General features: G+C 41.9%; 1 protein-coding gene across 2 annotated transcripts in view; it reads left to right on the top strand.

The window, feature by feature from the left end:
• The window catches only part of tmem132e (transmembrane protein 132E), a 306,329-nt gene that overhangs the window by 270,689 nt on the left and 8,618 nt on the right, over positions 1–27,022 (top strand). For both annotated transcript variants that reach the window (XM_084029247.1, XM_084029246.1), the window contains exons 6-7: positions 5,992–6,197; positions 15,368–15,647. In XM_084029247.1, coding sequence (XP_083885373.1) covers positions 5,992–6,197; positions 15,368–15,647 — 486 coding nt within the window. The remainder of the gene's footprint in view (positions 1–5,991; positions 6,198–15,367; positions 15,648–27,022) is intronic.

Here is a 27,022-nt window from a genome sequence, read left to right as displayed (position 1 = left end):
ACCATTTATACCTTCCAATGACCTTAGACATTCTGCTGTTGTTCACCCGAAATTCAACAAGTGAATATATCACGAAGAATCCCGAATCCACTTTGTGTCGAGAAGCCTTTTTGCTCACTGAGTAGTGAAACTTATATATCAAGTCAGAGTAATGGAATCCTTTTCCGTGGTTTAGCAGCTCCTCAAGGTCAGCTGAGGCGAGGTTTGATTGTAGATTTTACAGACTGAGGCCATGAAACCATTAAGCCGAATCAGACACTGACTTCAATCATATGGGCTGTGTGTGTGTGTGTGTGTGTGTGTGTGTGCGTGTGTGTGTGTGTGTGTGTGTGAGTGTGCGTGTGGCTGGTATCCTATTAAAAGTACAGTATCCGTCCAATATATTTCCACTTTGATATACTGGACTGACCCTAATGCTCGCCGCCTCACACGTCTAGATTACGATACTCGGGGGGAGAACAAATGAAACTGTGAATTAAACTCGTAGCAGTCGAAGAGTTTCCTGCGTTGATGTCTTCCTTTAAGCTGGTATCCCTCTGAAAATAATGCAGAATAATAACAGAGCCAATCAATCAGCAATAACTCCACCACAAGGCTTCTATCCAAAAAACTACGCAATATGAAGTAAACCTTTTTCTATTGTCATTCCAGTGTAGATGGAGATGCACTAATTATCTTTAGCTGGATATAAAGTTTCGTAAAGAAGGCACTGGATCCTGTTGGGCTTAATTGTGGGTCGGTGGGTTGGTGTGGTTGTTCTTCAATAGAAAAGAACAGGTGTTGCATTGGGACGGCATGCCTCAGCTACGTCGTTTATCATATTTCATTATCCATTAAAGACGAGGCGCCGGGCCGTGTGATATTGAGTGGGCTCGCTTCAGCGGCGCTGCCATTGAACGTTCGAGGCTCATTTCAAATGAGCCCTTCAGGCCCTGGAAGTACACGAGTCTCGACAATTCAAACACCACAAAAAAAAAAACACAAGTAAAAGATTCACAGTGAGACGGGCAAAAGTGGAACACTCCATTACTGTTTAGACCGCACACATTACCGGCACACCGATCAATTCTAATCAGCTTGTCTTGTTTTAATTGTGGTTCTTTTAGTTTTTTTCCTCATTCTGAGCGCTACAGATAAGTGATGCTAAACGTACGCGGCACAAAGCTTCTCCAGTCACATCTCCTGCTGTGACTGCAACTCTAACAGCATTTAAACTTCCCCAAATAAATCTTTATTTTTCGTCAGTCTTTTTTCCCCCCCTCATTTGGATATTTGCCAACCCACAGGCTTTTTTTATATATAAACTTTGAGAGTAAATATAGGTGGCTGTCATTTTTTTCTTTACTGGAACTTTTATTTATTTATTTAATGCTTTCTTCTTTGGAAATAACTAAGCTTCATAAAGAGCCTATAGCAGATAAGAGAGGTGTGTGTGTGTGTGTAGGTGTGTGTGTGTGTGTGTGTGTGTATGTGCAGATTTTATTAATGCATCTCAGGTGTACAAGCTGGGAAAGCGATAGTGAGTGTGCCAATGGGGAACTCCGGACCGGCCACCAGAAGCAACCCCCCCCCACCATCATCCTCTCCCCTGGCATTGTGACTCATATAACCCATCTGAAGGCAGAGATAAGCCCTTGTGTCTGCAAATTACCTCCGTGTCATCCTGCACACATCCTGTACCTTCAGGCTCCTTCCTTTCCTGCCATGCTTCTACGTGAGGCTATGTTCCCATCATAGCCCCCCCCCCCCCCCCTCCATGTCTGGATTGTTTACATTGTTGACATCTGTGTGAACAGATCGTTGGCCTCAAATGTCTCAACACGATACCAATGGTGACACACACACACACACACATTGGGAGATGGCCCATTATTTTGACACAACAGTCCAAAAAATGTCCCATCGGACTGAGAGCCTGTTAATCCGACAGCCGAATGTTCACCCAAGAACAAAACTGCTCTGAAAATGCACCCTGGCGTCGGAGTCCAGTCTGGTTTTACCAGATCTGGGTTCCCCGACACGCAGAAGATCATAACGTAACACTTCCTATGACCCTGAAAGAGAAGCTCCACCCTACGATGGAGCTGATTGGATCCACCTGAATGGCTAAATGTCCGCAGGTTCTTATTTAATTGCATATTTTTGGAATTCATTTGAAGTATCATTTCTTTTGCGATGAAATGAATGAAAAGACTGAATTGCATCCAAACTGTTTCTAAGAGTTTTTCCCAGAACAACAGATCCTCTCAGCCTCCACGTCATTAATCGTACCGACAACAAGCTAATGGGGGGCCGGCTCATTTAGCTAACTGAGCTAAATGAATGCAGCCGGCACACATCCATCACGTGGAGAAAAGCTTCATAACGGCTCCGAGGCGCAATCCCAGTAATGCCACGGCCATAAGTCAGCTCTCATTCAGCGGCCATTTCCTACGTCATCCCTAAATGGAAACTTCATTTTTGCCGAACATTGTGGAGATTAATAGTGAATATGAATATGTAAAGGGGCTAAAGGGGAACCGGCGAAGAGCAAACTTTTGTAATGTGAGACGGAATAACTGTAGTGATGTCATCACGTTGTCATGTGAAAACTGTGTACGTCGGAAAGTGGTTGAATCTGATGAATCTGAAGCGCCTCCTTCAGTGTTTATCGGTCTGGCCCAAACAACTAAACTGCACTCTCCATTACCCAGACCCCCTCGTAGACCCAGACCCCCTCCCAGACCCTCTCCCAGACCCAGACCTCTTCCTTGACCCAGACCCCCTCGCAGATCCAGACCCAGACCTCCTCCCTGGACTGTTTCGGTTCATCTCACAGAGCCGTTTTCAGCAGGCAGCTGTTTTTAGTCAGAGTCGCTAGCGGACACAGCGCATTAAAACGTTTAGCAGATAAAGAGTCAAATGTTTCCCTCAGGAGTTTGGTGGAAACAAATAAAAAGCTATAAGACAGTCAATAATGGACTTGCATTCAACACTTTGCCAGAAACTCCAAATGAATGATCATTTTGATCCATAGCGGCTGTTGTTGGTGCGAATAAACGACTGTTTGCTATCAACTTGGCTGCAAAAACAATCAGTTATTGCTGGTTTAGTGAAAGTGTGTGCCGGCGGTATGGAACCTGAAAGATGACGGTACTTAGAAACGGCTGTAAGGAAATATGCCCCGGAGGTGCATTGTGGGAAGTGTAGGCTCCTGTGTTTTGGAATCTTAATGCATTCTACAGAGTAAAAGTCTGGATGACTCTGCTGCATCTATTTAGACCCCAAACTTAGGAAATTTCAATACATTTCTGGCATGTGCCTTCAACAAGGCATGTGTATTATTATTATTATTAATAATAATAATAATAATAATAATAATAATAATAATAATAATAATAATAGTAGTAATAATAATAATAATAATAATAATAATATTAATAATAATTTATTAGCCTGTGTTATGTAATTTCAGTATAATTATTCGTATTATAATTAGTCTCTTTTCAGTGTCTGTTTTTTTTCTCCAAAATAAGGTGCCATGGTGAAGGGGCGGGACTTAGCCTGCTCTCACACACAGTCAGTACTGTAGATGAGCAAATGTGTACAGTATGATAACCGTCAATTACAGTGTAATACTGTTAGACCTAAGCTCCACACTAGATTATATTTAACTGCCGTCGCCGAACAATGTGGATGAACGGAGAACTCTCTCCATAATAAACCAGAACAAACGTGCGGCGGCTCCCTCGGTATCTTCACCTTTTTTGACCTAGCCTCGTCTTTTTGTTCTGCGCCACGTGACCAAGTGCAGGAAGCACTTGTCCCGACGATCTGTCTCCACCCAGGCAATCTGCTGGCACCAGGGAAGATGCCACGGCGCATTAGCAGCAGTGTGACGGCATGTGGCGGCTCAGCGTGTGAAAGCCGTCCTCTGAGAGCCCCCACAGGGGCCACTGATACCCACAGTTGCTAACAGCTTTTGACTTGCAATTAGCCGGCCAAGTTTATCGGCACCAGTAGCCGCGGGAGCCGAAGCCGCACTGCAGCTAGGGCACCTTTTATTTATCTATTTTTTATTTTTTCAGTGCACGTCTGCGTAGCTTGGGGGGCCGCGAGGGAGTACATGTCAGGCAGATGTTCTCGGCTCTGCACACCGCCAGCCACCCTGTGATTAATCAAGGTGGCCGGGGTCATCGTTTTGAGTTACTTCTTCTTCTGCCTTTTGTAACCCGCTACGTACAGATAAGACCGCACGAGAGCAGACGGCAACAATAACACGCATAAAACTAGATGCTGTGCGAGCCCTTAAGGTCAAGCCCTGCAAAATTGCATTAACTGAACCAGAGGGAAAGACTGTCATCTTAAGAAGTCCACCCACCCGACGCTGGTCCACCCCCCACCCCACCTGGTCTGTCTGTATGGAGGGGGAATTATATTACTCAGACCTCCTCGCAGTTATGATGAATCCCCAGCCCTGAGAAGACCGGCCAGCCCGACCTCCATTTGCGGGAGATTAGATCCTCTGATTACAATGCCAGCTACCACCCACCACTAGATAAATCTTTCCACGGGAGCCCAAAAGCAAAAGCCCTCCAGTTCCATTGCAGTTAATAATTTAGTGCTGGAAGGGGGACAAGTATTTATGGTAATTCCAATGGAGCTGGAGATTTTTTTTTGACAAGATGGGAAAGCTAAAGAATGGTTTTAAGTTAAAAATGGCATTTTGCGAGACTTTATAAATGTAGCCGTGTTCGTGTATTGAATTCATGCTCCCTGTCACCACCTCGTCTCAAATTACCTCACGATGCACGAGCGTCTTGCCAAGGGTGAATAAATGTGCCGTGTAGGTGTTGTGAGCTAAAGTTCATGTGAAATGTTGCATGCTGTCAGCCTTCATACTATGAATTATAGTGTGTTTGCCTAAAAGCCTTTGTTGACGTATTATGTGTGTGTATAATTGTTCATAGATCATTATGCGGGGAGGTGTCGGGGTTAGTTTGTGGTTTGCATGCCTAATTTGCACCGTAACATGCCTAACAAACACTGGGTTACTTCGAAGCGCTAATTTGACTGCATAAACAGCCCACAGCCAGTGAGCGTTGTGTACAGCAGTGGTTTCTCACCACTGTGCCATTGAGGCTGGAGAGCCTGAGGGGCTTCTTTTCTTTTTTATTCCGACCAAACACAGCAGCAGCTGATTTTCCCTGATTCGTTCCACGTCTCTGGTTAAAAGCTGACGAAATCAGCTGCGTGGATGGAATGAAAACATAGAGTCAGTGTTACACGGCTGGTCTAATATTAAAGGTCACATATCAATGCTCATGTTCAGCTTCACGCTTGTTTACTAGCACATGTTTACATGCTTTTAATGCTCAAATAATATGTTTTATGTCTTTTGCTCTCCGTCTGAAAACACCTGTATTCAAATTGTGTTGCTAGGCAACAGTGTGGGTCCATGTTTACTTCCTGTCAGCTGATGTCATTCACACATTACATCTAGGTTGCCCACAAAAACATGACTGGGTTGTGTTACTTCACAGTTTGTGGGTTGTAAGGAACCCCAGATGCACAAATGCATGCGCACAAGGTGTTTAAAATATTAGTTTTTCATGGTTCGTCCGCATTTACGTACAGCATTAACATCTTTTCACCCAAATTGCAAAGAAAATACTGAGCATTTTCTCGCTTATTCCCTTTGCGGTTATTTCTTGCTGTGTCGATTATTTTGGTTTTGTGTGGGTCGGTTTTGGACATTATCAGCAACTTTTCACTAGAAAGAAGTTCCTGGGTAAAGTGATCCTAACTTTCCCGTCCCATTCAGACACGTAAGAACTCCCTGCTTCATATCTGCTCTGCGTGTCAACCTTGAGATGCTCTGTGATGCATTGTGGCTCCGACGGCTGCATCCATACAGCGCTGTATATCATCACATATCACTTAGATCCTCTGCCACAGGCGTGACCATTACCATATAGATGGTCTCTGACTTCTGACCCTGATCCGTCCTAGGTGTCCATGAATTGCGATTACGTGTTCGTCAACGGGAAGGAGACGCGGGGATCCATGAACGCCAGGGTGATCTTCAGCTACGAGCACCTGAGCGCGCCGCTGGAGCTGACCGTCTGGGTGCCCAAGCTTCCCCTGCAGGTGGAGCTTTCGGACAACAACCTGAGCTTCATCAAAGGCTGGAGGGTTCCCATCCTGCCCGACCGAAGGTGAGGCTCACATGCTCTTGCTTATTTTCATAGCTTTGGCCATCACTCTCATCTCTAATTGTACTGCTGAGATTTGAGAACGTGGCAACATCACAAATGTTGTAAACAAACAAAAAAAACAAAGGTGATTATTTATTTTTAAATTTTTTTAACTTGGACCTACCCTAATAACTGCAGTTGTGCCATTTCCCTGTGCTCTCACTAGCAATACTAGCGCTCACTTTCCATTTTTGCCCGAAACAATATCAGATATTGGTGGTCCTAAAGCACCCTCTAGTGGGCCATGGAGGTACTGCCTGTTTGTTTTTTTGACGTGAAAGATAATGTCATATTAACATGCGTAATTCCAGTGACCGTTAGGCTCAGTCATGATACATCATCAGGGAGAGATACGTGTGTTAAGCGTTCCCTCGGATGCAGTAACACAAAATAGGCTCTGACACTCACATTGCAACTCGCATCTCGGACTGTCTGGCAGACATCTCTGTCTGGACAACTGCACATCACCTCAAGCTCAACCTGAATAAAACCGAACTCCTCTTCATCCCGGGGAAAGACTGCCCTCGCATGGACCTGTCGGTCACTGTCGAGGACATCACAGTATTACCTTCCTCAACTGCGAGGAACCTGGGTGTAATCCTCGATGACCAACTATCCTGCACCCCCAACATCACTGCTGTGGCCCGATCCTGCAGATTTGCCCTCTACAACATCCGCAGGATTCGGACCTTCCTCACAAAGGATGCAACGCAACTCCTGGTCCAAGCACTGGTCATCTCCCGCCTTGACTACTGCAACTCTCTCCTGGCCGGACTCCCGGCCTCTGCGATTAAACCATTGCAGCGTATCCAGAACGCTGCAGCACGCCTTATCTTCAATCTACCCAAATTCTCCCATGTGACCCCCCTCCTCCGTGACCTCCACTGGCTCCCTGTTGCAGCACGCATCCAATTCAAGACGATGACACTGGCCTTTAGGGCCATCAATGGAACGGCACCCATCTACCTTCAAACACTGGTCAAACCTCATGCCCCGAAGCGAGCACTTCGCTCCTCTACTTCAGCTGGCCGGCTGGTACCACCATCGCTGAAATCAAACAAATGTCGCTCAGCAAAGTCCAGACCCTTCTCTGTTCTGGTCCTCAGTGGTGGAACGAACTCCCGACTAATGTCAGGACAGCAGAGTCACTGTCATCTTCTGAAAAAGGCTCAAGACTCACCTGTTCAGACTTCACCTCGACTCCACATAGCATGACCGCACTTTGATCATAGCACTGTTGTTCTTAAGGTATGTTTGCTGAACAGCTACTACTTTACTCAGACGAGGATCTAACACTTGTTCTATATTTTGCTCTTACTTTATCGGCAATGATATGTTGTGGTTTCTTTGTTTCTTTCTTTTGACAAATGTACTCATTGTAAGTCGCATTGGACAAAAGCGTCTGCTAAATGACCTAAATGTAATGTTTTAGGCCCTCGGCTTTTGAAATGACAAAGTGATGTAGGAGACGACGTGCCGGTAAAAGCATCTGATGAGGAAATACGACCCTGAATACTTAACGTTTTGGATCAATAATGGCAGGCAGTGATGGGGAGGGTAACTACAATCTGTATTTTGTTCACACAGCTGACAGTGGCATTTTTTTGTTATTTTTTTTTATACACTTTGGTTTGTTTTTTTCTTATTGTTTTTTTCTCTTGATTACCAGAGGACTCATTATCCCAAAAGCATGGAAGCCGTCAGTATTAAACATTAGAAACCAAACAGCCGCCCAGCCCCCCCCCTCTCTCGCTGTGTTATTCAGGGTACACTCATGTATAGTTGCTTGTTTTGCTCCAATTACATTCTGCAGCTCAGGTACGCAACACAAATGTACCCTGAAAACTGAGGATCTCGGGTGTAAATTGATCTACGAGGTTGTCGTGTTTGTGTTCTACCCATCCGTACGCATTTTAGACAACAAGTCCGAGATGCAGACTCATTTTAAATGCAGGGTAAGTACACAGTGAGCTTTTTCACAACGCATATTGGTTGTAGCTTTCGGATAGATAATGATGTTTTTTGGCCTAACAATCAGGTAATTCGAGGTGTTGCTCGGGACTCAAAAGGAAGGTCAGAGTCTGAGAAGGTATGAGGAAGTACATAAACTAAAAGTCATACTCAACACTTGGTCACTGAATATCAAGAGTAACAAATACCATGACCCGGCCCGACTGAATAGGCGTCTTTTCAACATTATACGGCTGAAATAAGGGACCAGACATCTTGGCCTTCTATCAACAGGAGGAATCCAGCAGGCAAAAAAAAAAAAAAAAGGATGAACTGTTAGAATTTTTAAAAAATTGGGGGAAATGGCAGCAGTAGGAGATTAAGGTTGTATGAGCCAGGACCCCGATGACAAATGCGGTCCTGGGTAAAGCGACTAGGGCTTAGAATATTCCAGCATTCTTGTCATGCATGGAGCAGCAACAAACAGGCCCACAACCCTCCATTTAGGAAATGTTTAATGGGAGCATTAACAATCACGCGGGCGGGCTGCTGTCGTCGCTGCTGGAGTTCATCACGCTAGACCAAATCCAGTTTTACCCCACCTGAATACAAATAGCGTGTTGTTTGAAGAATTAAGGTATTTCAAATGACCTACAGGTGCTTGGAAAACATCTTGCACAGCCTAATTTTTCAAAGATCCCCAATGGGGCTATAATGTGATGTAGATTATGTTTTACATGTAAAAATGTGTCTTAAATTCCCACTTTAGCACCATTCATTCAGTCTTTCTTTGGGTGTGTGTATGGGGGGGGGTGACCATGTTAGCTTAACGAGATGTTCGGACCTTGCTATTTTATAATGGTTTTGACCGTTTGTCCAGTGTTAAAACGCCTTTTGATGGATGCGAAAATCTATTTTTTAACGTGACAGTTTCGGACAAAAAAGAAAGGGACTGCAGTTATGTCAGGAGGTCGGAGGCTGATGGAAAGGTTGAAACAAACGTAGGACTTTCAGGCAGGAGGCTGCTGTACGTGTGCTTTGTGAAACCATAAGTCAATGTTGCCATTTTTTAAGTTACATAACGTTGCATACATAAGTGGCCCACTTAAATGCATAACAAGCATGCGTATTTTAACCCAAACCATGATCTTTTACTGACCTTATCAAGTTTTTTCCTGTGAAACAGAACTTTATTTTGAAAGGGCAAAAGCCTAAAATGAGCACATGGAAAACAGACACTTTTTTGGGCATAGGGCCGGGTTCAGGTTGAGAATGTGTTGCAGTAAGTAGTCAGACTGGTTGCTCCAAACTAATTGGTGTGTTAGTTGTTGATGTGCCTCCGTGAAAACCAAATATCAAAGACCCCTCGTGAGCTATTTTAGGTCGCCATGGTTGCTATGACACTGCCGGGCCAGAGAATTCATTTCGCTGCAGGTGAAACATTTCTCTCTCACATTTCTGTCATTTGGATATACTGAGGGAATGTCATTTTCTTTACTTTCCCCCGGAGTTGTTCGCCGCGTCAGGCAGCTCAACACAAAAGACAGCTCCCATCATTCTCGGCGGTGCCCCCCCGTGCAGCCTGCCGGAGCTGCCGATCCTGACTGGCCTTCCCACAGGACTCTGTGTTTACAGTGATGTTTGTGCTGCTGCTGTTGGACGTATCTTTTGATGTATGAGAAACAGCTTTTTTGTTTGTTTTGTAGCGGGAGCTTTCACAGCAGGCTGGGTGGAGGCCCCGAGTGTTGCTTGTCTTGATAACTTCTGTTCGTAAAGACATTTTACTTCACAGGAAGTAGATCAATTCCCTGCTTATGTTGGCACTTCGTGAATGATTGATTGATTCAGTAGAATTAGTTTAGTTTTGAAATCAGCCTACATCTCATTTCAGGGTTGTTGTGTGTGTCGATGATGAAAAAGCCACAATAGATTGTTTTCTGATATTAAATGTAATGCCAGACAAGGTCCACTTACATGCCTGTTCTGGAGCAATCAGCAGCAGATTGCTAATCAGCAGATTGAGATTCTGAGTGCATCGAAGATTATTCTTGACCTTGAATTTGTTTTTGGGGGGGGATATTTAATTTGGCTTAGTCAGGAACAGAGATTCCACATGTAACAGTAACACACGGAGGTTTAGGATGCCGACGATGTGATCGCAGCTTCCCCGGTTTGACTTCCCCTTCTCTATCCCCTCACTTCCTGTCAGCTCGCCTATTTAATTAAAAATAAATACCCAAATATAATTGGTGCAGATGGCAGTAACCCTGTATGCACCTTGTATACATTTAATTTTAAATGATTCTCTTCTTCAGAGTCTGTTTTTTATTGAATATTTTTTCATCCCATTACACTCAAATACACTTTAAAATGCAAGTCGGAAACATTATGATGCCTTAATAAAGGAGGCTGGTGATGAAAATGTAGATTTTTGCAAAGGCTAAATGCCAATAAATATGGATTGAAGCAGAATATCAGTCATGTTAATTTGATGCGCTGCTCACTATTATTGTGCTGCCGATACATTTTGCCAAGTTAAAGTTTAAAAACTGGAACCTAAGTGCAAAGATTTGAGAGATCTTTGCGACCCCCAAAACAACAACTTGGACATCTGCCATCAACAAAAAACACGGCCGCTGCCAACAACTGCCAACAAGGCTGGCCAACTCGACTGTACCAAGGCAAGAGACGGCAACGGGGATTTACGAGAAATCATCTTTAATTCTGAGCAACGCCAGCACTTACAACAGCACTGGCATGAGATCCATTTGTCTTGACCTTGGTCTTGTTTTGTTTGCAGTCATTATGGAGTTACTATGATAATGAATGAGATGATGTTTGCTAAGGCCTCAGAAAGCCTTGTAAATAAAACCTTGGAGTAAGACAACAATGTAGCTTGTTAGTCATCTGAAACACCAAAATCCCGATGATTATCTGCTGCAGACTTTGCTAAAGCTTCTTCATTTTTATGATTGTTGGACTGAATAATTGTCTTTTTATTAATTCCTCTCGATCCTCCCGTGGCTCAGTCTCTCTCGCTCCCCCTCTCCTTCACGCGACCTCTAACCTCCCACACCTCCTCGGCTCTTTTTATCCTCCTTCCTGTTGCCGTCTCTCCGTCCTACGTTCCCTCACTTCTGCAACGTGACACATTCTGGACCTTCATGTGCAGCGAGGGCTCGGCCTGCAGTGGGCCGTTGCCACAGTGCAGCAGAATTGCTCACTGGCTGCATTATCCGGCGACATGCTCTAAAAAAAGGAACGTAAGTGTAATCGGGCGGGCAGTCCGTGTGCACTGAAGCTTCAGCTCCCACGCTTGTATCAGAGACTCTAATAAGAACAGACAATATTCTTCTGGGGGGAGAAAAAAAAATATCAACCTTATTTCCAGGTACGGACTCGGGAAGGTAAACTTTCACTGACCCGAGCCGAGTTGTGAAACTCCTTGACGGAGACAGAGAGTCTCACTCTCCGTCTCGTCTGCTTTTTCTCTGCCTCTAACTGGATGAGTAAGTGAGTGTTGCAGAGGCAGCGTCTGCTTGTGGACTTAACTCACTTACCTCAGTACAACAGCAGCTACATGACCTGCAGCTACGCTGTCAGTCTCCGACACACAGAGGGGTTGAAGTGTGAAGTCCAGATGGAATCCAGGCCAGAGAGCTGATACCAACTAGAAATCAGAATATGCTTCATGCAGGAAGGAAGATAATGGTCTCCACTCCACAACATCTTTGGAATTACATGAATTTAAATTTTGCAACTTCATATTTAAGACAGAATCCATAAAGATGGTTATTGTAAACCCAGAATGGCTAAATTGCTGCAGTAATACCAGGCTGTCGCCACTACCTGCTGTTTTTATTTCTATTTTTGTATCTCGGCTCGCTGTAATACTGATTGCATAGATGCGGTTCGTAGTAATACTATGCATCGATGCACTTGTAGCTTTCTACCTGTCAAGCCAAGTCATCTCCCCAGTGTTGCATTCGTATTGGCTTCGCAGCATCGTTACAGAATCACTCAGTGACTGCAAAAGAGCTCTGCATTTTTTATTCATTTCAAATGCAGACATTCAACCAAGCATAGACACAGAAGTGATAAGTCTGTGACCTGAGCTTAATCAGAGCCAAAGAGGTTCAGGAGGTGAAGTTAAAGTTGCTTGAATGAACAACAACATGCAGGTACCTCCAATGACCTACGAGAGCCTGATGTGATGTCCCTTAATTCCTAAACATTATATAACCTGCCAATACAGAGTTATTCACTTCAACCTTCACCTGAACTCCGGCGTTAACACATTGCTTCATTTTGTTATCTTTCACCAGCTTTATCATTTTTTACTCGCCCTCCCAAATACTATTCAAGCTGTTATTTAGTTTTCATTTTGTTTAGGTGAGAAAGTAACATTTAGACTCCTAATATGTTTTCAGTTTATCCAAATAATGCCCATTTGCAAATTTACGCCAGTGGAGCTATGAGGAGCTGCTGTCTGTGTGAGACCAGCTGGTCGTCATCCATCCATTATTGATCAACGCTTATCCTGTTAGGGTCGCTGGGCAGCTGGTCGACGATGTTTTTGTAATGAATCTCACTGCCAGGAGGGTACACGGGTCCACGCTGCATGTTTAACCTATGTTCTGGAAAGTGAATCAAAGCTGAAATGCCTTAAATTTAGATTATCTCTGCTGGCCATCAGCGGGCGACTTCGCTGCTCGCAAAAAGAAGTCTGATTGCGTGGAAGTCTATGAGAAAATGACCCAATTTCTCAAGATCGCGATGGCCAAAATGCCGAATTCCAGGGTATTATATTAAATCGTAACTAACTGAGGAAGCCTCCTGGATGAAAGGTGAAACGTCTCCAAAAACCTAAACAAGTCCAGTTACCTACGATGAAACTTAAAAAATAATGAAACTTTAAGAAGATTAAGAAGCATCAATTTGGCGATAGCTAGATAGCTAGTTAGCAGCTAGCTTTCGTCTAGTAAGCAGACAGTAACAATTACTACTAAACACTACTTATATCTGCTTTGCTTGTCATCTACACCCAAAGAAGTTACAAAGTAATAAAAAAAAAATCTGTGCTTTCACGACATTTTCATGCTTCATGTGTAGATGCTGAATGCTCCAACAATCATTAATTGTTTACGCTAATCACAATGAATGAAATGGGAAAAAATGGGCAAAAACAAGGCAGATGATGAAAGCAGAGCAGAATGAAGATTGGAAATATTGGCAGGAATGTTGAGGTGTGGACAAATGAAAAGTCGAACCCCATACGTGGGACAGGTGGAGAGGCGCTGATGAGGGAGTGTTTGCTGAGCATTTCTGAGACCTTGGACAGAAGTGTTTTGGCCTAATAAGCGGCCTGTTCCCTAAATCAATGGGTGGGATCTGTACTTTGTCAGCGTCTGACAGCCGGCGCTGCCTCTCCTGAATCTCAAGTGGTTTCAGGTAGTTAAGTCAAAGCCTAAGATTAAGCAGAAGAGTGCTTTTTAAGGAAGAACTGGCAGACTTGTGAAGCCTGCTGAGCAGTTGGCCAACTCGTACATCTTGTTGTAGAGCAGATTGTGCTCAGTGGGGGGATGCACCTGGCATGTTTAACCCTGCTGCCCGGGGCTCCTATGAAATAAAAAGGGCACCAGTCCAAAACTTGTGCTTCTCGGCGCCTATCATTGCTTCCCTGCTGGCTCGTGGTTTTAGTTTTATTTTATTTTTTTTGCCATTACATCAGAACACAACATGATGGAGCGGTGAGTTTCTCTATGATCAAATTATAAAATGAGTTGAGACTCTCAGGACGAGAAGGCACACATCGAGATGTTGCATCATGCGACAGCGCCGTGCCTCATTTAGCAGCAGATGCTCCGTTTTAAGTGACTTGTCGTGATTGGTGATGGTTTTAAGTTGTTAACGACTTCATGAGGGGGACCTCAATCTTTTTGGTGGTTAATTACGGGCGTGTTTGAACACACTTTGGGTGGTGAGTTTAGCTTCTCAGGTTCGGGCTTTGCCTCATTTTGCAGGAAACCGCTGCCTTAAACTGGCATCCACAATGTTCATGGATGGTTAAGGATATCTGCTACTTTATTATGATGGGAGAAACTTTATCGATCCTGTGATGGGGGAAATTCACAACTCACAATTAATTTACTTCATCTTTGACACCATATAGAGGAATCTTAAATGCATGTTCATTCTCTGTTTATGTATTGATTTTTCTCAATCATAGAGAAGTGGAGATTCAGGGGAGAATACAGAATGACCCGACAGAGGCCATAATAAAAGAAATGGTATCAGGGAAGAATGGAAAATATAGATTTTTATTCTCCAGAAAAAAGAAAAAGGGTACATTTGGTTTAATAAACAATGTTCACACATTAGTACAAAGAAATGTGCACGTGTCAAACATGTCTCGTCATCAACCCACAACAGACTGCACAACATTTCCCATGTGGCTACTGAAACCGGACCAGCATTTATCAAAGAGATGTGGTGTTCTTTTGACATTGAACGTAATATTTTGATGCCGCATGGAGACGGCAGGAGGATCAACATCCTTTCAATAACAATGAAGTAACATGTTTAATAAACAGCTACCGTGGCCTGTCTGATCCGCCGCACCCTTGTTTCTCCTGACAAAAGGGGTGTCGGGTGTATTGGCTAGTAACTTGGTTAGGTGAACAGTGGATTTCAAACCCAATAATGTCTTTTAAGAATTTTCAATATCGAATCCCAATAATGTTTAAATGTATTACATTTCCAGAACATGTGAATCAGGTTACTCATCTCTGTTTTGGTGTGAAGTAAGTTCTCTGTATAACGTGACAGAAGCTCACAGAAGCTAATGGCAGCTGTTATATGAGAAGGTTAGCACAGATATTGATTCCCCTTCACTGTCTTCGTAAGTCAATTCCAGGTCTTGCTCCTATTTGGCCCTAGTGTTTCAATATTGTCTTATATGTTAGTGACAAAAAGATACTTGATATCTTGTAGAATTCGGTCAATTGGGACAAGCTTGAAGGTTTCCTCCCTGAAATGTGAGGTCTTTGAGTTGCAAATATTTTAAGACATTAGTAGTTGGGAGGTGGAATGCTCCACATTAGTTATTCCCATCAAGGTCCCCAAATGTCCACATGTTCATTCACTATTTCAATTATTTCCCCCGTTTCTGTCCCACCAAGGAGCACCAGAGACAGCGACGTCGAGGACGAAGACGACGAGCGGCGGGTGAGTCGAGGCTGCACCCTGCAGTACCAGCGAGCCCTGGTAAAGGTGCTCACCCAGTTCCACACCACCTCCACGGAGGGCACCGACCAGGTCATCACCATGCTGGGGCCCGACTGGCAGGTGGATGTCACGGACCTGGTCCAGGACTCCCTGAAGGTGGCCGACCCCAGGATAGCCGAGTTGGTGGACAGGACGGTGTTGGTGGGTCTGGAGCTGGGATCCACCATGCTAAAGGTAAACACACAATGCCTTTTTTTTCTCTACGCCTCAGTGCCGAGATTTCCCATAAATCAGCAGTGAAAAATGAAGTGTCTCCTGGTGACAAATTGGCATGTCTGAGTGAGACGCCGGCACGGTGTTCTCGAACGTGCCCACGGCAGCTACCGCACCAAAAGTGAAGGCTGACTTAAAGAGACGAGGAAGGAAGATTTAAAAGTGAGAGCTCATTACTTTCTGAGTTTAAAGCAGCTTTTGGGGGCAAAAGAAGTCTCTCTGCAAGTTTGTCTGTGAAGTCATTGTGGTAACAATGAAGCTTTCAAAGATTATAATGCAAGTTTATTAAGTTGTGTTTTAAATTCATGGTTTTGGTTATCATTTTGGTCATAACATTGTACTCCGCAAAAAATATATTGCTGAATTTGAAACAAGGCGAGGCCAGATAAAAGAGCACAATATTATAATTATCATTGGCCTAAACCAATGTCTGGGTCCAGTTCTATCTGGTACAGAACCTAGAAGCAATAAATCACATTCTGACAGAGCGTTTCTATCTTTTATCTTTTCTAACCTTTATGGCACTTTAGCGGCTCAGGAAACTCACACCTATTGCATGCATTGGAGGGTTTTTCGAGCAGACCATAGCAATTCTGAGTTGATTCTCAATATCACACAAAAAACACCACTTTAAGTGTTTACTTCTGTCATCCTGCATGGAAAAAGCATAAAAACAAGTAATCATAAATTATCTCATGTGATGCTGCGCAGCCTTTCAAATCTGAGCATTCTGATATGATGAGATAAAACGTATTAATCCCAGAGGAAATTCTTGTGCCAGAGATTGATCGAACATGAGAAGAATAAGAAAGATCAATAGAGTAACAATATAAACCTAAACAAACACTTCTCTGACCGGATCTCTTCTCATTATAATCGAATGCCCCGGGTCTAAACCATGAACAAAACACTAAAGTTGGAGATGTTGCAGATTTGACCTTGAAGCTCAGTTCAGTATCTTTATGTTTCACCTTTTCTCTGCCTGACTCGTGGTCCTGTAAGTGTGTGCTGCTTCTGAAGAGCTCCCTGGTGTAAAAAGTGCATATAAATGCGTCGGTGTCGAGGCCGGTTCAGAAGTCCTTTAAAAAGGGAAATCGGCTTGGTTATGACTGCTGGCCAGTGATTTACCGATGCTTCGCCGGTCATTTATGGGGGACAGAGAGACGTAACGGTTGGTGAGCGTTTTGATCGCCGTGAAAGATCACAGTTTCAGGCTGTCGGGAGGAAGAATGGTTGTCTGATGGATGCGACCAATGATGGTGAAACAGGGAGGAAAGATATAAATCGCCGATCCATCATTTTAAATGTGCAATGGATCATTTGTAATCTGTTGAAGGTTGTGAATAATTATACATCAATTTACCAGCAGACGTAACCTGCCAAACTGACTCGTGGCAATGTAAATAAATAAACAGATATGGTGTTCAGAAATTATTTCATGCCTCAAACAACTTTATCGACTAATCGATAAGCCTAAGTCTTTAAGCTAAATACTAATGTTGGCATGCTAACATGGCGCCACACAGATATTTACCGTGTTCGCCTTATTGGTTTAGTGTGTTGGACTGAAGTGGTGGAGCGACCTGCATCCAGAGAGCCATAGCTGCTAACATGACTAATACAATTTATTGATTTAGTGATTTATTGTGATTTATTGCTTGTAAATGTAAATGACCTAAATGTAAATGTTTATTCACCGGTACGGGAGCAGCCGATCGCAAAACTCACAGTTCTGAATCAGAAAAGACGCCTCAACATAGCTTCCCCCGATCACCATTTTTTGACCTACATACAGATTGCCGGTTGTCCATCAGCCGTATCGACCGATAAATAAGGTGTATAATACTCCAGATCGTTTTTTTCATGATTGCCCCAAACTAATTGGGGCAATCTCAAAGTGAGTATAAACCGCTCTAAATAGTATCCTTATAGTCATCTATAATTGTTATTTGCATAATTATACACAATTTAAATGATAAGGGAAATAAAAGATTTCTGTCTTTATTGAACACATACTGTAGATGAAGATGTGAAGGAGTGAATAGCAACTTAAAAAGAAGGCAACAGAAAGTTTATCTCTGTGCGACGAGTGAATAAGGGCCTGCAAACCCAAATTACGAAGTTACAGTAAAAGATCTCCAGTAAGCAGAGCCTTTTTTTGTGAAATTACTATGCAGATTTTCCTGAAATTGAACAGTATAACTCCCAACAATGGTCCTCCTATTGAAATTACCAGTCTTTCATAGGATTTGAATGAGTTTTTGAATCTTTGGAGTCAAATTGTCCACCAGCTCATGAATGTGAATACTGAGAAGGAGCAGCTATTGTTCAATATTCTGAGTCTCCGTCTCTCTCAGGACGGACGGTTGAGGATTATTGTATGAATTAAGTGTTGCTGTGTTAGATTTAACAGGTTGGTTAAATTGAAGAGGGAAAAGAAAAAATATCTGAGGTTTAAATATGAAACTATAACAATAGAATATCTCCTGTAAAGGGTGTGTTTATGTCCTTTTATTTCCTGGAGAATGAATACTTTCTAGGAATTCACCAAAGCTGGAGGGAGTTGGGGGTTTAATCCAGAGGATTACTGAACAATAGCTGCTTCTCAATTTGAAAAAAAAAGACAGACTTAGAATTCACAGTTCGTCCTCTGATCAGAGATTATTTAATTAATATCTGCAAACACTAACCGCTTGTCCAAAGACGCACAGTAAAGCAGGAATAGATTGGAGGTGATTCGATGTTTAATTCTGCCAACTGCGTTGGTGATTTAGATGGATTGTGTGCAGAAATGGTGTCACTCCCCGGCGGCAACCTCCGGTTCTGTAAAGTCAATGCTGAAGCGCCTTGAACTTGCATTCTCTCTGCTGGCCATCAGGGGGCGACTCCTCTGATTTTATAGAAGTCTATGAGAAAATGACCCTACTTCTTTCTTGATCATCTCAGTTGACATTGTAAACTTGAGTTTATGGTCTTCAATAGAGTTAGATTAGAGTCAAATAGACCATTAAGCAGGGTATGCTTTAGGGGCAGGGCTACATTGTGATTTACAGGTCGATAACATTTTGGTGGCCTTATTCAATGTTATATTGCTCCTAGCTCCTCCCGCTCGCATCGCCTCTGTTTGCGAAAAACTGGCATGGCAACAACTTAAAACCAAGATAGCAAATGCAAAAATGATGGTGACAGCCAAAACACTAAATTCCAGGCTTCAAAACAGTAGTTTGACAAACGGCATGCATGCTACAACGTCCACTTCTAATATACAGTCTCTGTGTCACTCGGATTAAAAAAACAAACAAAAGCAACCTCACACAAGGTGAAAGTTTGTTGAGTGAATAGAAAAGAATAAAGCAGATACCAAGCTCACACAAACGTGATCACATCTTCTTAGAAAATAGACTTATATAATCTCCCAAACTCTAAAGGTGAGAAGATAAAAAGATGCATTGAAATGATGAAAAACAAACTCCCACATCACCGGCTCAATCCCGAGATGTCACATAAACAATAGCGATGCCTTCTAACCCGGGACATTTGTCGCTCGTCATTTTTTATATCTCTCCGTGCTTTGATCTGCCTAATAAAGTTGAATATGTCCCCCAAGAAAGTCATGGTTTTATTGGAGGGAACCGTTGGGGGAACCGTTGCCTCGCGGAGGGAGTGCAGAGGTTTATGTTGCAGCTGTTGCACCCACTTACTCCACGATATGGTGAAGCTGTGTAATTGCCTGAGAGTTTACGGGACGGTAAAAGTTGAAAGCGGGGGTCGTGTGTTTTTCCATTTTGCACTGCGTTTCGAGAGGTATTTCGTTTGCATTTCATCAGTAACTCCTTGAAAGGGGAGCACTTTGTGTTTTTGTGCAAACAAGCACGAGGAGGCAGGATGCGTGTCGGCGCTCGTCCAAGTTAATTACACCGATTGAAGGTTTAATGAAAAATGGACATGATTTCTTCAAAATGAAGGCGAGGGCTTGTTGCGGCCAGGTATAACTAGACTTAACTGATCTGAATTAAGAACACTGAATTAAGCTCATCAACAAAAAATAATGCATCACACTTCGCTTTCGCTACAGCTCGTCTATTGAATAGTAAATTGTATTTTGTTGGCTGTTCTCATATTGATGTTAACTGATGCTGCCTGTTACATGCTCATGCCATCCTGCCAAACCAAACGAGCATTACAACAACCAGCAGGGTGAGGTGAAGCGTTTCAAAATATATAATTCAATATAGTATATTTAGGCATAAACATTATTTCATTCACTGATGGATTTTGAGATTTTGGACTAAGAAAGGATTATCTTATTTTAACACATTTTTTTTTATGTCTGTTGATACCATTTTCTGATTCATGGAGTTATATAAAGATGTATTCAACATTCCCTGTGTAAAAACCTTTGAGTCTAATGTGTCAACAACATGAAACAAGAATTTTGAGCCTGGCTTCACCCAGTGTTCAGATTGATATTCTGGTAATTTACGCACATATTTAATAAGATACTTCATCATTTGCATATTTTAACATTTCTGAAAACTTTCCGAAAACAATAATTGTCTTTGTCATTAATCAACTGGGGAAGTTTCATTGTGATATCTATTAGTTAAAATGTTTACCCTGTCCGCTTGTAGTGTCTCCCATTAAATAAATGATATATACAGCTCTCAATGTACTGTATGCCTTAATTTGTACTTCCAAAATGTCAACAAATATCTGTGTTTACACAATACACAAGAAACTAATTTGGCTGTAAAAACCGACTTGTAGTGAATTTTTGTTTTTTTCGATTTTTCTTATTTACACACCAAGAGAATATCAAATGAAGTAGTGTGTATATTTCTAGAAAAACAAAGATAACGCTCTACGCCTTCGCATTTTGGCTCTCCCAAGTGGCAGCAATAAAAAAAAAAAAAAGAAACCGTTTGAATTCCCCAAAATTGCTTTTAACATGCTGCTTGGATCATGCTGTATAATGTCTCATACTGTTTGATAAGATTTCCAACCGTCTCCCAATTAGTGGGAATGACATGCTGCTGCTCAACTTTGTAATTTAGATGTACTTGCATACATTCATTTTTTAATTACATCAAACAATGCAACTTCAGCTTTCATCCAGCCAAGTTTCTTTTTTGTAATAAAGCATGAGTTTAATTGAAGATTGAAATTGCACTCTGCAGATTAGAACATAGAGGAATGGGGCAACACAAAAAGGTGTTTGTGATCTCTTCTTAAGGTTCGTTTAGAGCTCTGTGTCATTTCCTGTCTGGTCTGTGAGGATGCTTCGTTGCCTGGCTTGGTTTTTCCTCAGGTGCGTTTCCGCCGGAGGAAAAACTGTGCAAGGCCTCCGTGAAATCTGCAGCTTGCATGAATAAATCCTCCGCCGACATTCTGTTGCGCTGCACAGCGATAGTTCGGTTTACTGGATGCAAAGTTTGAGAATAGAAGCGTGGAGTATGCTAGTCGGGAGGAGATAATGCGGTGTGATGCAAGTAATATGCACCAGCATGAGTGAGTGCTCATCCCTGTTTTTCATGAAGAAACTCTGCAGGTCAGTGTCAAGTCATCCGTTTGCATTAAAGGGACAATTCACCTCAGAATCCTCTCCCCTGTAGAGCTATTTCCAATCTAATCCACCTTATAGAGCACATTTAAAACAACAAAGTTGACCAAAGTGCTGCACAAGTCAAACAACAAATCACACAGAGATCATCACACTAGATTGTGTTGCTGTGAGTTGTCCGGAGTTGGTGATACCGACCATAGATGTCTACATTCTCTCCGATATGACGGGACTAAATGCTGCTCTGCTTGTGGTGCTCGAATCGTCAAAGCTGTGAAATAGTGCCACTGAATAGTTTCTGTGAAGGCCACCAGCCGACCCAGTCTAATGGCAGAGTATGAAATGGTCACAAAATGTGATCTATTGGTTTCATGTCCAGGGACACAGATGGTCCATTTTCTTCATGTTGCTCAGCATGAAAATAATGACAGTGGAAGGTCGATTGTAATCTTTTTATTTTGTGGTTGAGACACAAATTAAACTCATCCACATGACTGTGCAACGTCCAGCATGAGTAGTTATTTTAATTAAAAAATATATTTTAATAAGACTATATGGTTAGTCGGTGGATGAGAACTTCAAACCACAAGAGCCGTTTTGTTGTTTAAATCTAACATTTGCTTTGTTGCCAAAATGTAACATTCCTTTTGTTGCCTTAATCTAAAGAATGTTTAGTTGCCTAAATCTGTCTTGACTTAATATAATGTACGACTAGTTGCCTAAATTTACGTACGTTTTGTTGCCTAAATCTAAAGTACATCTAGTGCTTCAATCTAACATACGCTTTGTTGCCTAAATCCATTTGTTTCTTGACTAAATATAACGTACGACTAGCTGCCTAAATCGAGCGCACATTTTTTCACAGAAAAATAAAAACGGTTGAAATACTTTAGTTTGAAAGAAATACAATGGAACATTCGTGACGGTGTACAGGAATCAGAAGATGTTGCTTCTTGGTGACTTTTTGCCAAAGTTTGGTGCGAGTGTGTTGCAGCAACAGGCGGCCACACACAGCGGTGACTGATAGACGAGCTCCCATGTGAAGAGCATGTATGGTGTAACTACTTTCCTGCCTCACTTCACCTGCTCCGCCTGCAGCAGCGATGACAAACCAACGGGGAGCTCTGAGCTGGAAGGAGCGACTACAGCTGACCTCTCCGCGCTGGCAGACATGGAACACATTCATCATTCATTACTTGGTGGAGCTGTGAATCAATATTCGTCTCATATTGTGACATTCTTTTTTTTGTGTGTGGTTAAAATCGCTGTTTACTTCAGGAGGTGTCGCCCATTGTTATGTTAATTATCTTCAGAATAAAACAATTTAACAATGTTTTTGTTTTCTTTCACCGGCTTTGTCCTCGTCCCAATTAGGATTTTAAATTAATCCTGCTGCGAGATTCATATAGTTGTAAATAGCTTGATGATTGTAACACAAAACCGTAAAGCAGCAAAATGAGAAGCATGGGTGGAAGAAGGGACACAATTGGCAGTGTTCTTGGGTGGGAAGCCAGTGAGGGATCATGTTTCTGCGCTAGCAACTCCTGTCCTTTGGTGTGCGTACATGATGCTAGTAGTAGTTTGGGGAATATAACAAAACACTTAATAAATGCAGTGAATTAAATTAATCAGGACAACAAAAATGTGTTTTTCATGCAGAAATCTCCACTTCAGTAACAATCTCATTCACCAAACGTGCCAGTGTCGTTCCTACTTATATTCTGCAGGTTTTTACAGAGGGATTTGTTCATATGTCATTCAAAGTGATATTCAGAATTCCTTCTTGAAAACCTTTAATTCTAATATGTCAATAAAACAAGAATTTTAAACCTGACTTTATCCATTGTTCAGATTTCTCTTCTGGAAATGTGTGGAAAATTAACACATATTTTATAAGAGAATGCCTAATTTGCATATGTAAACATACGGTTTCATAAATCTTTGAAATCAAACAATAATCTTATTATTTATAAGTAACAGACTAGGGGAAGTTTTGTGGTGAAATCTATTAGTTGCATTTAACCAATTTACCTGCAATATGTTTTGTTTTTCTTTTAGAATGAAGATCAAGGGCTTTTGTTCCACTTTATTGTGTAAATATATATTAAATACTAAGCAGACATCTTATAACATCCAGGGTTGGTTATCGCCCTGACAAATCATGTCCAGCACGCTGACGTGGAAATCAGTCACTTTAGGAAAATAAAATGAGGCAATCTGAGGGAAAATGAAAAAACAAGATTACAGTTTAATGAATTTTGTGAATACATCACAAAACATCACAAATTGCTAGCAGTCGGGGGGAGACAATCTTTCCTCTTGGGTTTTTCATTTTTAAAGTGACAAAAGCTTGTTTGAAGCCGTTTCTTTCTGCGAGTTCCGGCATTATATTGAGACGTAGTACTCTTGATGCAGACGGACCTTTTCCTGCCCTGAACCAAAGCATCTGCAACTCATATTTGTGCCAATTATTTTACAGCTTTAAATGTTCATTTTAATAAATGTTAAGCTGCTGCCTGAGGAGGCAACACACTGATGATTGACCCACTGATGTAAGCAATATTTATATTTGAGGTATTTGAACACACACAAACAATTCTGAAAATTTACGAATCACAAAAAGACTTGTGAATTAATTTGAATAACCAGGAGTGAAATCTTAAGGATTGACTCTAAATCTGTCAGTTTCAACTCACACAGACTCAGTTTTGTCAGTTATATCCTCCAAATGAACTGTTTTCAGCTTCAAATGCTAAAAGAGTTATTTGCAAACCAAAACTTGGACATTCCAGACATTGTGATAAATGTTCTTGTGTGTGCGGAGTTAGGAATTATGCAGTAGAAGGCTGATACATGTACAGAAATGTTTAGTGGCATCTAGTGGGGAGGCAACCAACTGAATACCAAAAAAGCCCCTCCCTTTCCAAGCGTGTCGGAGGCCTTCAGGTGACATAAAAACCTTGACAGGATCCTCTCCAGATTCAGTGTTGGGTTTGTCCAGTCTGGGCTGCTGTAGAAACATGGTCATGGTGAAGACAACTCTATGTTGATATGAAAACAACAATTCTAAATTCAAATTCTCCACACTACTCCTTTATAGTCAAGCTGAAACGGCATTTCTAGAATATCTAGCCTCCGTATCGTGACTTATTTTTGAGTGCAACAAACAATGTCTCGTTTCTTATGAATAAATAATCAATTTTACAATAAAATAGGCCTCCTTGGTTTACTATCTGCACATACCATCCATCGCTGTGGATGCCATTGCGATGGAATGTACTCCAGTAGCATATTTGATCTTCTGTCAGAGGCTAGTGTTATATTGATGCATTTATATTATTTGCCATTTCTTAGTCTTTTGTTTTTCTCACTTAACAATACTAACAATCTCTGAAGCTCCTCTACGTAGCGTTGCATGTTGTCTAGCAGGTGGATTTTTTTCCTGGAGATGATTTCACTCCTCCATAGAAGTTGTCATCGCAGTGGTATGCAGGTATTGAACCAGTCAGTCTGACTTTAGAAATAATCACAACTTTTCTGTGATTCTTGGCGGCTGCAGTAACAGCAGTTGAATGTAAAGAAACGTTGAGCGATCTAGGAGGAGCAACAAGTAAAAGTGCACCCTTTGAACTGACACATGAGAAGGAATTAATCATTCTGAGCTCCTCTACTGTTTGCTTCCAGTTTCTTTCCTCCACATTCAAGCCTCTTTTTTTCTGCTATGAGCCATAATATCTATAAATATACACTGGATACACGTCCCCAAATTGTGGGAAAACACATTATTGTTTTTCTTATTTTGCGTTTCTATAATAGAGTCTGTTTTATAAAAGTTCAAACAGTTTTCTGTGACTGATTTGAGGGGGAAGTTCCAGCCCTGCAGCAGCTGAACTGCACTGTGACAAAGTGACTCTTCTTTAAAATCCCTGAAATTGAACACATGACAGCTCAGGAACAATATAATACGTTTCCATCGCGGATCATAACCCAGAAGATTAGTTTCTGTGATGACATTGTTTTATCCCGATAATCAAGGTGAAAAATCGGAGTGCTTTTTTGAATCGTGTTTTTGACATTTGAACAAAGTTGCCAATATTGATTTCAATAGTATTAGATTTCTGTTTAGGCAGCTTTAGTTAAATTGGCCTGGGAAAATATCAGCCGCAGTGGAACGGAATGTGAAATAGCAGAAAATCAATTGTAAGCAAAACACTTTTTCGCTGGCTGGAGTCGCGCTCGCTCTGACCTCAGTGGGATTTATGTTTCGACGTGTTTTTTCTAGCAGAAACCGACACATTTTGGCTCAGGATGCATCTTTCGCATCTCTGTCACTGCTCATAAAATGACCTCTGGTCGCTTCACTTTTATTAACTACCCTTTCAAACTGAATCCATCCCTCGAAATGAGAAAGTTCCACAATCAAGCTAATGCAAGATTGTAGCAGAGACGACTCCCGTAGTGCTGTGAGAGTGATCCATCATGCAGCGGAGTTGTCCTCATGAAACTTTAAAAGTTTATTTATGCATCCTTTTACTAGCATGCCTTGGGGCTCTGTATGCACACTTGTATGTGTGTGGTTGCATGTGTGTGTGTGTCGCCCAGTGAACCATAACTCTCCTTTCTGGCACATTAATCCATCACATCCAAACAATATGCATAGAAAACTGGAACCTGACTTTTGCAGAATTTTGCTCCGGCATAAAAGTTATTTTCCTATTTTTGTGGAAGATTTAATTTGTATAACATTTCCAACAGTACATTTATAACACTTTGATGTGATATTATCTTGTATATCTTGTTTTATTTTATATACACACAAAAACACACAAAACAGGCCAATGTGTTATCATGACACGCAGAGTGTCCATTAAAGTTGTATCATCAGTGTAATTTGCCCTTTTTTTGCGGAGGGAGAAGTAATTTTAAGAAATAATTCATTTTTTCTTTTATAAAACCTTATTTTCTTCCCTCGTATATTGGCAATATGACATGGAGGGGAGCCTATTTTCATGACAAAGGTTTGTGCTGTAACTGCACGCGGCCATCAGCACTGATCTTTGTGAATTGGGCTGTTTCTTTAACGAGACTCATTTGCATAGAAAGGATCAACTTTTGCAGCAAATGTCCACATATTACCTCATTTAAATACGAGCGAACGGCACAGGAACACCGAGACACTATTTGCTTCGAAGTTAAGAGTGCGTAGAGAATGACGTGGTTTTGCTTTGTTTTATTGGTGCAGGATTACATTTTGCACCAAATGTCTGCATATTACCTAATTTAAAGATGTGCAAATAGCAAAGAAGCTTTGAGATGCCGTGTCGCGTTGAGAATCACTTGGTTGCTTGTTGTTTTATATGAGCCACACAGTTACACAGATACATTAAGCAAAGATGTCAAGGACAGAGACTGGAGGTGTTGTGGAGGAGACACACTCAGAGGCTTTCACACAGCAGACGCCACTACTTAATTGTTTCCCACCATTAACCTCTGTAGGCTAAGAGGACATTAGCGGGGAACATTACACCGTTCTTGTAGCCGTGCAACACAAAGGTTGACAACAGCCGTCCAGCCATCTCATTAGCGTGAGCCATCATGTTGTAACAAGATTGCTGCCATTTTTCACTCGGTTTTAAAACATCTTTGGGAAAGTAGAGCTTTTTTATTGATTTTAGCTCTGCTTTCAACGTGCCTCTTTAATTCATTTCATTTGAACTCCTTTTAATTCAGAAACTTAGACCGCATGGCAACCCCGCAGCCACGGGCGTGGAGTTGT

The sequence above is a fragment of the Eutrigla gurnardus genome (genome assembly GCF_963514095.1).
Source record: "Eutrigla gurnardus genome assembly, chromosome: 15".
NCBI classification, from domain to species: Eukaryota; Metazoa; Chordata; class Actinopteri; order Perciformes; family Triglidae; genus Eutrigla; species Eutrigla gurnardus.
The sequence above is the reverse complement of the archived record's forward strand: the minus strand, read 5'-3'. Positions and strand labels throughout refer to the sequence as shown.